This window comes from Aphidius gifuensis, linkage group LG1 (genome assembly GCF_014905175.1).
Source record: "Aphidius gifuensis isolate YNYX2018 linkage group LG1, ASM1490517v1, whole genome shotgun sequence".
NCBI classification, from domain to species: Eukaryota; Metazoa; Arthropoda; class Insecta; order Hymenoptera; family Braconidae; genus Aphidius; species Aphidius gifuensis.
The window spans coordinates 24,890,243-24,903,129 of record NC_057788.1 but is presented as its reverse complement, the minus strand read 5'-3'; the positions used below and the strand labels follow the sequence as shown (position 1 = coordinate 24,903,129).

The 12,887-nt window shown below is 24.8% G+C and overlaps 5 protein-coding genes across 10 annotated transcripts in view; 2 read left to right on the top strand and 3 right to left on the bottom strand.

Annotated features, from left to right (window-relative positions):
- Positions 1–68: 68 nt before the first annotated feature.
- Positions 69–2,328, bottom strand: LOC122857041 (tubulin gamma-2 chain). Its single transcript, XM_044159020.1, has 4 exons — positions 1,800–2,328; positions 1,440–1,642; positions 1,087–1,370; positions 69–1,008 (listed from the first exon to the last, which is right to left on the bottom strand). Exons 1-4 carry the CDS (start codon positions 1,846–1,848, stop codon positions 186–188), a joined length of 1,359 nt encoding a protein of 452 aa, XP_044014955.1. The 5' UTR covers positions 1,849–2,328; the 3' UTR covers positions 69–185.
- LOC122856532 (uncharacterized protein DDB_G0283697-like) overlaps positions 1,560–12,887 on the top strand; it is a 35,738-nt gene continuing 24,410 nt past the window's right edge. For 3 of the 6 annotated variants that reach the window (XM_044158242.1, XM_044158250.1, XM_044158210.1), the window contains exons 1-5: positions 1,560–1,656; positions 2,345–2,625; positions 2,936–3,006; positions 3,123–3,337; positions 3,723–4,011. The gene's annotated coding sequence lies outside the window, so the exon portion shown is untranslated. Of the gene's footprint in view, positions 1,657–2,344; positions 2,626–2,935; positions 3,007–3,122; positions 3,338–3,722; positions 4,012–7,541; positions 8,117–12,887 lie in introns of those variants that run through there. The other 3 variants (XM_044158235.1, XM_044158217.1, XM_044158225.1) reach the window with 2 other exon arrangements.
- On the top strand, positions 4,472–6,301 carry LOC122857098 (GPN-loop GTPase 1). Its single transcript, XM_044159089.1, has 3 exons — positions 4,472–5,247; positions 5,323–5,552; positions 5,637–6,301. Exons 1-3 carry the CDS (start codon positions 4,606–4,608, stop codon positions 5,899–5,901), a joined length of 1,137 nt encoding a protein of 378 aa, XP_044015024.1. The 5' UTR covers positions 4,472–4,605; the 3' UTR covers positions 5,902–6,301.
- Positions 5,980–7,201, bottom strand: LOC122857273 (GPN-loop GTPase 3). Its single transcript, XM_044159365.1, has 3 exons — positions 6,916–7,201; positions 6,633–6,829; positions 5,980–6,556 (listed from the first exon to the last, which is right to left on the bottom strand). The coding sequence occupies exons 1-3, from the start codon at positions 6,958–6,960 to the stop codon at positions 5,980–5,982; spliced, it is 819 nt and encodes a 272-aa protein (XP_044015300.1). The 5' UTR covers positions 6,961–7,201.
- LOC122861001 (sodium/hydrogen exchanger 9B2-like) lies at positions 8,523–10,942 on the bottom strand. The gene is made up of 6 exons (XM_044165127.1): positions 10,566–10,942; positions 10,251–10,426; positions 9,913–10,031; positions 9,480–9,791; positions 9,153–9,254; positions 8,523–8,792 (listed from the first exon to the last, which is right to left on the bottom strand). Exons 1-6 carry the CDS (start codon positions 10,940–10,942, stop codon positions 8,523–8,525), a joined length of 1,356 nt encoding a protein of 451 aa, XP_044021062.1.

The window sequence follows — 12,887 nt, the reverse complement described above, 5'->3', positions numbered from 1 at the left end:
AAAAAAAAAAAAAAAAGTAGAATACTGTATACTTCAAACTGGCGTGAAAAATTTTATTTTCAAAAGAAAAAATAAAATGGCACTGGATATTTTAAATGTGAGTATTTTGTGTTGACTATTCAATGAAAATTATTATTGATTGAATAAATGGCAACATTAAATAATATTTATTTTAATTGAAATAATTATTCAGCTTTGTTTGGATTCCAGGATAAATAATCAGGTCTCGTTGCAGCACGATATTCTTTAACAAGACACTCAACAACTTCACGTGAATTATCAAGTTCTTCCAAATTATCTTCAAACATTTTTTCTTTTTTAAATTGTTCAAGAAATGCTTCACGTTTACGTAATTTATCATATTGTTGTAATGCTCTATCAAATAATGATGATATATTTGTATGATTTGCAAGCATCAAACCAGATACTCTATGGGCACTTTGTATATATGGTGATTTTCTTGATAATGCAACTTGTATACTTGCTGGTCCCCATGGTATAAATTGTGCTAATTTACGTTCTCTTATTCTTTGTAGTGATTTATGTACTTGTGTTGGATCAACTTCACCTTGTATTATATTTAATATTGATATATAACAATGTGCTGCATTTCTATCAACTGCTGTTGATACCATCATATTTTTTGGTTGTAATAAACGTCTCATAACATCTAATACTGATGTTTTACGTACTGATTGTCCTTCTTGATCAGTTGTTAATGGTGTATAACCAGTCATTAAAAAATGTAAACGTGGTGTTGGTATTAATGGTGCTATTAAACCAACAAGATCATTATTCATATATGAAGGATAACGTAATGTTGTTGTACTAACAGACATTATTGTTGATACAAGTTTATTTATTTGTGTAAAACTTGGATTTTGTATATGAAGTCTGTCTGATGCTATTCTATTTAATGCTGTATTATCAAGTACAACAACACAATCAGCACATTGAGTTAAACGTTTTAATGTTAATAATGAATTATATGGCTGTACAACAACATCACTGGAAAAGATAAGTATTTAAAATTATTAATAATATGTTTTTAATTATTATAATTATTATTTATTATTTATTTTATACCTTATTTCATCTTGATTTGGAAAAACACTGTATGTTTCAATTAATTTTTTTGGAAATCTATCAGCCAATGATTCAAGCATAAATGAACCCATACCTGAACCAGTACCACCAGCAATTGAATGACAAAGAACAAAACCTTCTAGACTGTCACTACCATCAGCCTCACGATCAAGAATATCAAATATTTCTTCTTGTAATTTTTCACCTTGATGATAACCAGATGCCCAATTGTTACCAGCACCACCACCATGTTTTGATAGGTAAATATTTTCTGGATTGTATAACTAAAAAAATATAACAACACTATTAATATCTTATTTGTCATACAAAAATTATAATTTTAAAAATTTAACCTTTGAGTATGGTGAATTCATGATTGTATGAATAACTCGAGGCTCAAGATCGAGTAATACTGCTCTTGGAATATAATGCTCATCATCAGATTGATAAAAAAAAACATCCTTTCTGTCAGTACCTTCTGTTGCAAAATCCTCAAGGATACCCTCAGGATTAATACCATGCTCAGCACAAAGTCGTTTCCAAAATTCAAAGCCAACTGTAATAAAAAAGGTAATAACGTTTATTATTAATTATCTTTGATGAATCACATAAACAAACAAAATTATTTATTTTTTATTTTTGTTTAACCCGGTAAATCTAGTGTAAGCGTTTGTTTTATTGAATTATTAGATGGTTTTTTATTTTTCACTCACTTTGGTTGCCACATTGGCCAAGTTGCAATGTTATCATTTCACATGGCATGATTACGGTTTTTTATATTAACTTATTAATTTATTTTTTATTTTAATAATTTTGTTTTATTTTTTTTTTTCTTCACAACAACAAAATAAACGGTTTTTTGGAAATGACATGAAGTTGCATATACTTGAATGACAAGTTTTTTTTTTTTTTTTATTGACTGCAAAAGCTTTTAACAAAAAAATTCTATAATATTTTTATTATCAACAATTAGGTTTTGATTTATAATTAATGTTATACTTTTTTTTTATGACCACCTATTTGTTATTAATTTATTTTGTTTATAAATAATATAATTGTTGTTGTTGTTGTTGTATTATTTTGTGATGATAAAATTCTCAAGATGGCGTGTGACTTATTTACTTGAAATTAATATTTTATTTTATTAATTATAAATAAATATTATTAATTAATATAATAATACAACAATAATAAAATAACAATTTATTATAAATAATTATTTTACAATAAATAATTACCATCAAGAATTTAAATTTAGCGCCACCTAGCGTTTTTTCAGAGAAGCTTCCAAGTGCTGAACTCTAGCGGAGATTTCTGGCAAATTATCTCACGCGTCGCTTTGCCACGAAGACGTAGTGTCCGTCGTAAAAGTGAACTTTTGATCAATTTTATTGTTTAAATAATTATTAATTTGTTATATTATTGTTTATTAATCGTCTGTGAACCGTTTGAGTACTCATTTGTTGCATAATTTTACCGAAATAACTGGATAATAGCAAATTAAGTTGACGACAAAATCACTCTGACAAAAAGTGACATGTAAGTACAAATATATCGTTTTATAAAATTTTTTTTGCCTTCAACAAGTCCAAATTAATTAAAAAAACACTTATTTATAATAATTAACATGATAATTGACAAATAAAATTGTAAAATTATACAGTCTTGTCAAGTATGGCAACCTAACCTTAAACCTTTGTTAACAAAAATTTATTTATTTTCTTTGTTAGAGTAAAAAAAACTCATAAAGTCGAATTGTTATGTTGTTTTTATGTTAACAATAATTTATGATGTCATTATAAACATTTTTAATGTCATATTTATTACAATTTTATTGTTTAATTTTCAGCTGTCAATATGGGTTGGCCAACAAAGACAAAGGCATTGTCTTGATAAAGCAATTTTGGGATAGCGTCTTGGGTAATAATATTTTCTTGTTTATTTATTTATAAATAATGTTTATAATTTGTTTTTTTATTTATTTAATTAAATATTTATTTATTTATTTATAATTTTTATATTTTTTCTTTGTTCAGGGCCTAATACATCTATAGACGTTGAAACTTAAATCCAAGATGTTATTATAAAATAAAAAAACAATAACAATTATAACAACAATAAAAACAAAAGTGATATTTAAAAATCGAACTATGTAATTGACATTCTACAAGTGTATTACATGTATTAACAATAAGTTTATCAGTCAAAATCAAATATTGTTAATGTTGGAGATGCTGATACATGATAAATGGTATGTTAGCTGTTGTTTTTCTTTGACAAATAATTTTTAAAATCATCAAATCATTTAGTAGTTTTATTATTATTATTTTTAAATTATAAAAAATCATTTTTTGATAATGCTGTGTTAATATTGTGATGCAACATTGAATATGGCCAAGCTAAATAATAAAATCATTAATGTTGCAAATATATTTCACTTAAATTAATTGATAACACAACTGTCAGTTTATAATTAATGTGTTACATTTAATTATAAATTTATATTTAAGTATAGATTTATCAATAAACAGTTTTTTTGTTGGTTGATGCTAACAGTAGCTTCCAAAGTAATTTGTTTAATTTTTATATTAATATATTATTGATAATTAATTATTTTGTATTATTTTCTGTTACAGATTGTGTGATGTACATTTCCCAAGTGTTTTTCTTGAAATTAATCAAGTGTGTTTAACTTGAACAGATGATACTAAGTTTGACTGTGATAATTTTTGTATAAAAGTGTTGACAGTGATAAAGTTAGTAAACGAGTAAGTTTTAGAGTCAGTGATCGTGTTAGTGGTACTTGTGTGTTGGATCAATTGGGTAAAAGATGAATCAACTACCTAAGACTACCTGGAAACATCTCAATACCATCATCATCATCATCACTGCTTCCCTCAAAGTCATTGTTTGAGGCACCACAAGGTTAGTCATTTTAATTTTCTAAAAATAATTGTATTCCTTGCAAAAAGATTTACACATCTCTAAACAATAACATGCTTGCCAATGAATTGATTAATTTAAATAATTAAATTTGTTTTTTTTTATTCTCTTTGCCTATAAAATTTTTTTTATTTATTTATTATTTTTTATATTTATTTTATATATTTTATATATTTTTTTATATTTATTTATTAATTATTATTTGTCTATTGCTGCTCGGAGCGTGATGTCAAATATAAAATTGAATTTTCACGTTTTTTTTTCTTGTCTAAACGACTTAAGTACTATCAATAAATGTAACAATTTGAAAATATTTTTTGATCGATTTTCACGTTACATTTTTGCTTGTTTTTGCTGGTTCGAAATAAGTAGAGTTTTCATTTGACGACAGGCGCGCTATTGTCAATTAAAAACTAACCTTGCGAGTTGCGACAGACATTACTTGATAACAAACCACGTGTGTTGTATGTTTGTAAAATCTTTTTTCAATTTCAACACAAAAAGTCAAGCAAACCATTACGAGTGATAAAAAATTTGTGTATTAAATAAATTAAAATCAAAATATCAATAAAAAACATGAGTGAAGCTACAAAGTTATCAATGGAAAGCTTAAATATTAAAGATAAAGTAAAAACATCTGTCACAATGAAAGCTGATACTAATCCAACACCATCGTCATCATCAACAAATACTAAAAAAAAATTACCAACATGTATTATTGTATTAGGAATGGCAGGATCTGGAAAGACAACATTTGTCAATAAAGTAGTATCAAAATTATATGAAACTGGTAAACCATATGTTATTAATCTTGATCCAGCATGTAAAGAAGTACCATATCCAGTAGATATTGATATACGTGAAACAGTTAATTATAAAGAAGTCATGAAACAATATCATTTAGGACCAAATGGTGGTATTGTAACATCACTAAATTTATTTTCAACAAAATTTGATCAAGTTATTGAACTTATTGATAAAAAAAGTGATGAACATGATTATGTTGTACTTGATACACCTGGACAAATTGAAGTATTTACATGGTCAGCAAGTGGTACTATCATAACTGAAGCACTTGCATCACAATTTCCAACTATTATTGTTTATGTCATGGATACTGTTAGAAGTACAAGTCCAATAACATTTATGTCAAATATGTTATATGCATGTTCAATTCTTTATAAAACAAAATTACCATTTGTTGTTGTTATGAATAAGGTAATTATTATTTACTTGGTTAATTCTATATTTGAAAAGGAATCGTTTATTAATATACTTGAATGTTTTTTTTAGATTGATATTATAGAACACGCATTTGCAGTTGAATGGATGCAAGATTTTGAAGTATTTCAAGAAGCACTTGATAAAGAACAAAGTTATATTAGTAATTTAACAAGAAGTATGTCATTAACACTTGATGAATTTTATTGTCATCTTCGAAGTTGTGGTGTATCATCTAAAACTGGACAAGGAATAAATGATTTTTTTGATAAAGTTCAAGAAGCTGTTGAAGAATATGAAACGTAAGATAATTTAAATTTTAATATATGCAGTAAAATTTATAAAACAATTATTTATATTAATTTTTCTTTTTTTTTTATACTCAGAGTTTACAGACCAGAATGGATACAATTGAGAGAAATAGAATCAGATAAACGTGAAAAAGAAATATTAAATTTGAATAATTTAGTTGAAAATGCTAAAAGTTCATTAATAACAGCAACACCAAAAGGTCGTGATCTTGCTAATGTTTATTTAAAAAATACTGGTGATGATGATGACGAAGAAGATGAGGATGAAATAGATATACCAACAGATCCAAAGGGTGAAGAAGCAGAAGATGCCATATTTGAATCACATTTTAAGAAATAAATAATTAATAACAGTAATTTTCTTTTTTTCATCAAAATATATTATATAAAAAACTTATGTTAAATAAATACAGTTAAATTAATCATCATTTTCTGCTTCATCAGCATAATCTTTCATTTTAACATCAGCATCTTCACCAAATTGTATCATATTGTCAATTGTCATTACAATATCAGCAATATTTTCTTCATCATCTTTATTCAAAGGCAAAAATCTAACAAGGCTGTAATCTTCAATAAGTTTACCAAGTGCCTCTGTTAAGTTTCTATATTTTTTATGCCAAGGATCATCATTTGTTTCTGCCATTAAACTGTCTGGATCTGGTTCAAGATAATTTTCTAATTGTTTTCTTGATGATTTTGATAATAAATCAATTTTACTTAGTATATTAACATGTGGTAATTCAAGATTAATCATAACACTTAATGCAGCCATTGTACCAGATAAAAATTTTGATGCATCAACCATAAATTGACTATCAACAACAAATACTGAACACAAACGAAAATTCATATCTTCAAGAATTTTTATTAAATCTCTCATAACTTTCATATGTGTATATAATTCAATTTGTCCTGGACAATCAAATAAAATATAATCATCATCATCATCATCAAGTTCCTCTTGTAGAAAGTTTGAATTTGCAACGAGATATCTGAAAAAAAAAAAAAGCAAATATTTTTATTCACATGGCTTTGTATTAATTTTATTTAATTTATTTATCAACTTACTCCATGCAAAAAACAAGACCTCCATTTGGACCATATTTATACGTTTCGTCCTCCATTGCATCATCAACACTAATTAAGCTTCTGATATCTACAATTGGTTCATAATCAAAATATTCAGCAGCTGGATCTAAATTAACAACCTTCATAACTTTTCCTGCATCTTCAAAATGTTGTTTTATTGTTGCACAGTATGTTGACTTTAAACAAAAAAACAATGTAAAATTAATAATAAAATAATGTGTTTGTTTTTTTCTTTTGTTATATTATAAATTAATTTTGTTACCTTGCCACTACCTGCAGGCCCCAAAACTAATTGTCCATATCTCATTTTGAATTATTTTTATAATTATTTAAACTTTATTAATATTTTTTTTTAACTTAAATTAATAATTTTTATAATTTTCTTGTTGGAAACTTGGAGTCAGTGTGTATTATTTTAATATTTTAGGTTATGTGCACTTCAGTGTACTTTTCGAAATAAAAAAAAAATACGTGGTTTCGAGTGTTGGTAATACAGTTACAACATTATCCAATTGATGTATACATGTATTATTTAAATTTTTATTTTTTATTCAACATAAATATCTATAACTAGGTATATAAAAATTAAAAAATTGATAATTTAATAATTTTAAAAAATATACCTATTAATATATTCTTTTTGTTGACATTTTATTATTGTTTATTATTTTTTTTTTTTTTTAATGCCAAATTAAAGCGCATGCGATATAAGTAAAAGGAGAAAATATATATATATGTCGCAAAGAACTGCGCAATCGAAATTCAAGTATATAGAGACGTGTTTATTTGTGTTGAATATATTTAGTGTAAAAAACCCCACGGAAACCCTACAGATGTGTGTATGTGTGTGTAAAAAAAAAAAAAAAGTGGGAGTTGGATCAGTCGAATCATCGAATGCGTCCCGCTTGGTGTCTCGACAAAGCTACGCCAGTGTCCAGTCCACCAGTGGCCCAATCCGCAAAATAAAAAAAAATAAAAAATACTATTTTTTTATAACAAAATTAAGTTTCAATATTATAAAAAAAATAAAAAACATTAACACGGTTACCGCTATATTAATCAAGGGATTACTCATTGTAGTAGCCTGCTCCATTCGGTTACTCCATTTTACTGTGTCATTCAAAAATAAACAAACAAAAAATATAAATAAATAAATCTACAGAGATTTGTTATTATTTACAATTGGTTTTTTTTTTTTTTTTTTGGTGATATATAAAAAACAAGTTTGGATAAACAAATAAACAGCTGATAATAAGTTGTCAATTAAAAAAAATAATAGTTTTATATTTAATTATTATTGAATTTTTTTTTTTTTTTTTTCTTAATTTTTAATAAGTATACATATACATTTTTAATTCAAGGTTGTTTTAATTTTTTTTGTTGTTCTGGTTTTTTTTTTTTTTTTAAAACGCCAGTTTTGTGTGTTTGGAAGTTTATGGAGAATTTTTTTCACAAATAAATAGGTAAATATTTTAATGATAATTATTATTTAAAAATATTAATAAGAAATTGAAAAAAATATTAAAAAATTAAATAATTATTATTGAAGGACATATTGATGATTAATTGTGTAGGAGTTGTGGTTAAATTTATGTATATATTGTTACATTGCGTATTAAGGTATATACAATTACATGGCACGCGGATATGAAAATAATTCATCACTTATGAAATAACATTTTATACTTATATATTTTTTTTTTTTTCATTTCAACAGCTGAATAATTTTCAACAAAATTGTGTGTATTTTGAAAATATATTCTAAATTTAAATTTTTCAAATATTTATTGTTGTAAAAACGTTAAAATGAATAAGCTATATTATTTTTTTTTTATTTTTGAAGTGAAGTTTCTTTATTTACATTAATTATTATTCTCTTATTAAATCTTTTGTTGAATCACGTCTAACTGGCTGTAAGCTTGTCCATCGTAATATACTCAAATGTCTACGTTGAGTTATTTCACTTTCATCAATTTTATTCAACAATATTGGTCCAAATATCATCATTAAAATAGCACCAAGTGGTGCTAATAATATTATTGAAATAACCGATATTCTAACAATGTCAATTGCCAATGATATATCATTTTCATCACCAGTTTCACGTGCATGTTGAAGAGCCATTGGTGCTAAGGCTGCCTGAAATATAAATTTTATACTTATTTAAAAACTTTTGCCCTATCAACAGCTTTATCTAGTTGATTTTTTTTGTTTTTTTTTGTTTTTAAAGGTTTTTATTGTTACTTTACTCATAAGCATAAAATCAGCATTATTATCATGATTGTTTACCCCCTCTTTTTTACTTTTAAAACAAAAAATCTATTTAAGTATTTTTAGTTTTTTTTATTTACTTATTGAAGTGAACATGATTTTTTTTTTGCAAAATTTATCAACACGAGATAATTAAAATTAAATAAAATTGTTATCACTTTATTTTTTATTGATTATTATAACAATTATATTTAAAATGAAAAATAGTTTTTGTTAAATTCTATATACCTGTAGTGTTCCTTTTGGCAACCAAGCCAAAGCTACGAATATTCGTTCTTTCATATTGAAGGTCATTCCAAAAGTAGATAAAACAGCAAATACACTTCTTGCCTGATAAAAAAAAAAAAAGCAATAATAATAAAAATAAAAAAAATGATATCATGAAATTGGTGAAGTAAAAGAAAAAAAAAAACGAAAGTAAGATTGAGTTTGAATAGATGCGAGTCAAGTAGGAAAAGAAAAAATGATCTGATCAAAGGGGGATATGAAAAAATAACACATACACCAGATAGATCTACACATATAGTAGGAAAAAAAATAAAAATAAAAACTTACGAAAAGTCCCAAGAGTATACAAAGAACATGAAGACAAAATCTCTTGGGTGACCATAGTTGAAGATCAATTTCAGCGCCAATAATACCAACCAAAACAGGTTGAATAAAATGCCATAAATAATAAACAGCAATACGTAATGGTGTTATATCAAATGTTATACCAGATAATAAACGCCATCCAGTTGCTGATACAAATGACATAACAACAACAGCTAAATAACCACCACCAGTTATTGCAATTGTACTTGCTGCTGTTGTAAACATTATTGATGTTATAACAATAAAAAATAATCGATACCAAAAAACATAATTCTAAATATAAATAAAAAATATATATGTAGTTTTTTTTTGTTATCAATTAATAAAAAATATTAATTTATTATTTAATATTTTTTATATATTAATATATAAATTTATAAATATTTATTCTTACTGCATTTCTATGTGGAACAAATGTATATAATAAACCAAAACATAAACCAATTAATAGACCCAAAATAAGATCACGATAACCACCAGGTATATAAGTCCACCAGCCAGCATTATTTTTATCTGTTGAAATAACATGATGGTTTTCATTAGAAGAAAAAAAAGGAAGGAAAAAAAAAAAAAAAATAGAAAAATTTCGTAATGAGAAAGGTAGAGAAGGAAAAAAAAAATAAAATACAGTTGTAAATGAAATGTCAGTATAGATGTTACAAGAAATGGAGATGAAAATATATATATATAATGAAATAAATAATGAGAAAAATAATAATAAAAATAATTGACCTTCTTTGAAGACAAATGAATAACAAACTGAAAAAAGTGAAATTATGTGAACATCATCGATTGATGTTGCTGTACAAAGTAACGTTGCTATTTCTTTATCTTCACCATATCCTTTTTCAGCAAGTGCAAGTATGCAATTGACAGTTACAACTGGTGACATGCATGCCACAATTGTCCTAAAAAAAAATTAAAAAATTAATTTAATCTATGTTCTAAGAATATAGAGGGATTTTTATTAACTACCAATACAGTTAGATTTATATATTTTTATTGATTATAAATTGATATATAGAAATAAAAAAATATATAACGTACCCATTTAAAAATGCCCAACTCCATGGATAATCAAGTATAAATCTTGATACAAATGCTATTGTTAAAAATTCAAATGTGCAAGGTATAAGTGCAAGTTTAATTAAAAACAATGGATTATTTTTAATAGCTGTTGTTGTTAATTGTAAACCAGCACGTAACATAACAAATGACACACAAAATGTACGTATTTTTCCAATAATATCACTACTGATATCATCATGAATATTAAAATTATTAGCACGAAATAGAATACCAGATAATAACATACCAAATACTGGTGGTATATTTAATGATGGTATGTATGCAAGACTCCAACCAAGAAAATATGATGATACAATTAACCAATATATACCATATAAATTACCTCCAGGTAACATAGATTTACCAGTTAATAAAAATAAAGTTGAATATGTTAATAATACAATTATTAACATTGTTAATAACCAAAATGCAAATGACCATGTTATTGTATTATTATTAAAACATTTTGATATATTTTTTTTAATATTTATAAAACGTATTTTTTTTGGACAACATATTGCTTTTTCACAACATGTATCATCTGACCTATTGACATCATCATATGAACTGAAATTAAGTCAACAAAAATCATCACTTTTATTTTTGTTTACATATTGTTTTGTAAAACAAACAAAATAAAAAGCTGACTTGCAAATAGAAATATACTATTTGCAAACAAAAAAAGCAGCATAATACTTGAACTAGAAAAAAATAAAATCTCTACCTTTCTGAATTTTGCTGTTCATCGTAATAATTCTCGCTAAGATCGTCTTGTTTCTCCATATTGTTATTTTTTATTACTATTACTTTTTTTTTGTTATTTTTAGTTAATATTCTTCTTTAATTTTTCGCACTGAAAAATGAATAAATAAACTGACAGCTAACTATATGTAGTATTATCATTCTTTTGTTTATTTATATACTTTTTTTTTTTTTTGTTTATTATTTATTATGTCTATTCTTGTTGCTATAGTTCTTCATAAATCTTTATGGGTTGCTCTCATCATCAGCCAAATTCACGGCTCAAGAAATCACTAACAAAGGGGCATTGTCTTTTTTTGACTTTTGATATTTTTTTTTTTTTTTTTGTTACAAAAGAATTTAAAATTATTATGATATATACTAGTTATTTGGCAGGATAAATCATTTATTTTTATTATACATATATTACTATTGCAATCGATTTTTTAAGAAGAGAAAGTTTGGTTTAATTTTTTGTTTTTAATAACTTGAATTAAATGTATAATATTTTTATTTATTTATTTTTTGTATTATAGTGGTAAGTGATGCTTCAGGGTTGTAATTTCTCGTCATCCCTCAAAACCTGTGTGAAATTTCATGCGAAATGCCGCAGGCTTATCTCATCTCATCCTTGTATAATTTTATTTTTTTTTTTATATAGATATATATTCTATATTTTTGTTTTTTCATTTTTTTTTTTTTCCACCTACAAAAGCACTTTCTCTCTCAAATTTATTTTCGTGAGTTTATATGTATATGCAGATGTCTGGGTAAATAAATATACATTCATTTTTCATCAATACAAGTACAACTGTATTGAAAATATTCACAACCAGCTTATCGAAATTCCTTAACAATATATACTCATGGAAAAAAAAAAAAAACAGAAAAAATTTATCTATCAAAAAATGAAAAAATAAAAAATAATAATCCATTCTAAATATAAAAAAGTACAGCAAGTTTTTATTATTCAGCAGTTTTGTGGCGTTATAAACTACAATAAATAAATAAATAAAATTTTTATACATATATATTTATCAAAATAACAAAAAAAAAAAAAAAAGGGCAAAAAGTTTGAGCGTCGAAGTATCAAGTAAAATCAAGCTTTTGAAAGTTTAATATTGCACTAGTACGTGGAATACGAAAATGTCGATATCTATTTTTGTATTTGAGGGGCAAAAAAATTAAAAAAAAAACAAAAACTAGATAGGTATATATCATCATTGTAAATGAGAAGGATAAAAAATGACAAGACCTAGTTACACAAGTCACTTGTAAACGTCAAGTGTATTTAAGGTTACTGAACTTGCTCATTGATTTTCAACTAAATTTTACAATAAATCTATAAAGGTTTTTTTTTTTTTTCTTTCAATTAATAACTAATTCAATTACATTTATATTATCACTATAAATTTATATTTTTATATCGATATTTATTTTTTTTTTCTCTACTTGGGTAGTTTTTTAAATTTGTAAATTTATTATTTACAAATCTTTATGGATTTTATCTAATGAATGTATATCAAGTCCCTTTTGAATTTTGTCATTAGACATTCAGCT

Coding starts and splice junctions, on each gene's coding strand:
- LOC122857041 (XM_044159020.1), bottom strand. CDS start 1,848: ATGCCATGTGAAATGATAACATTGCAACTTGGCCAATGTGGCAACCAA. Junction 1,643..1,799: donor TGGCCAATGTGGCAACCAAA/GTGAGTGAAAAA, acceptor TTTTTATTACAG/TTGGCTTTGAATTTTGGAAA. Junction 1,009..1,086: donor CCAAATCAAGATGAAATAAG/GTATAAAATAAA, acceptor TATCTTTTCCAG/TGATGTTGTTGTACAGCCAT.
- LOC122857098 (XM_044159089.1), top strand. CDS start 4,606: ATGAGTGAAGCTACAAAGTTATCAATGGAAAGCTTAAATATTAAAGAT. Junction 5,248..5,322: donor TTGTTGTTGTTATGAATAAG/GTAATTATTATT, acceptor TGTTTTTTTTAG/ATTGATATTATAGAACACGC. Junction 5,553..5,636: donor GCTGTTGAAGAATATGAAAC/GTAAGATAATTT, acceptor TTTTATACTCAG/AGTTTACAGACCAGAATGGA.
- LOC122857273 (XM_044159365.1), bottom strand. CDS start 6,960: ATGAGATATGGACAATTAGTTTTGGGGCCTGCAGGTAGTGGCAAG. Junction 6,830..6,915: donor GGCCTGCAGGTAGTGGCAAG/GTAACAAAATTA, acceptor TTTTGTTTAAAG/TCAACATACTGTGCAACAAT. Junction 6,557..6,632: donor GGTCTTGTTTTTTGCATGGA/GTAAGTTGATAA, acceptor TTTTTTTTTCAG/ATATCTCGTTGCAAATTCAA.
- LOC122861001 (XM_044165127.1), bottom strand. CDS start 10,942: ATGTTACCTGGAGGTAATTTATATGGTATATATTGGTTAATTGTATCA. Junction 9,255..9,479: donor GTATACTCTTGGGACTTTTC/GTAAGTTTTTAT, acceptor TTTTTTTATCAG/GCAAGAAGTGTATTTGCTGT. Junction 8,793..9,152: donor TGCCAAAAGGAACACTACAG/GTATATAGAATT, acceptor TTTATATTTCAG/GCAGCCTTAGCACCAATGGC.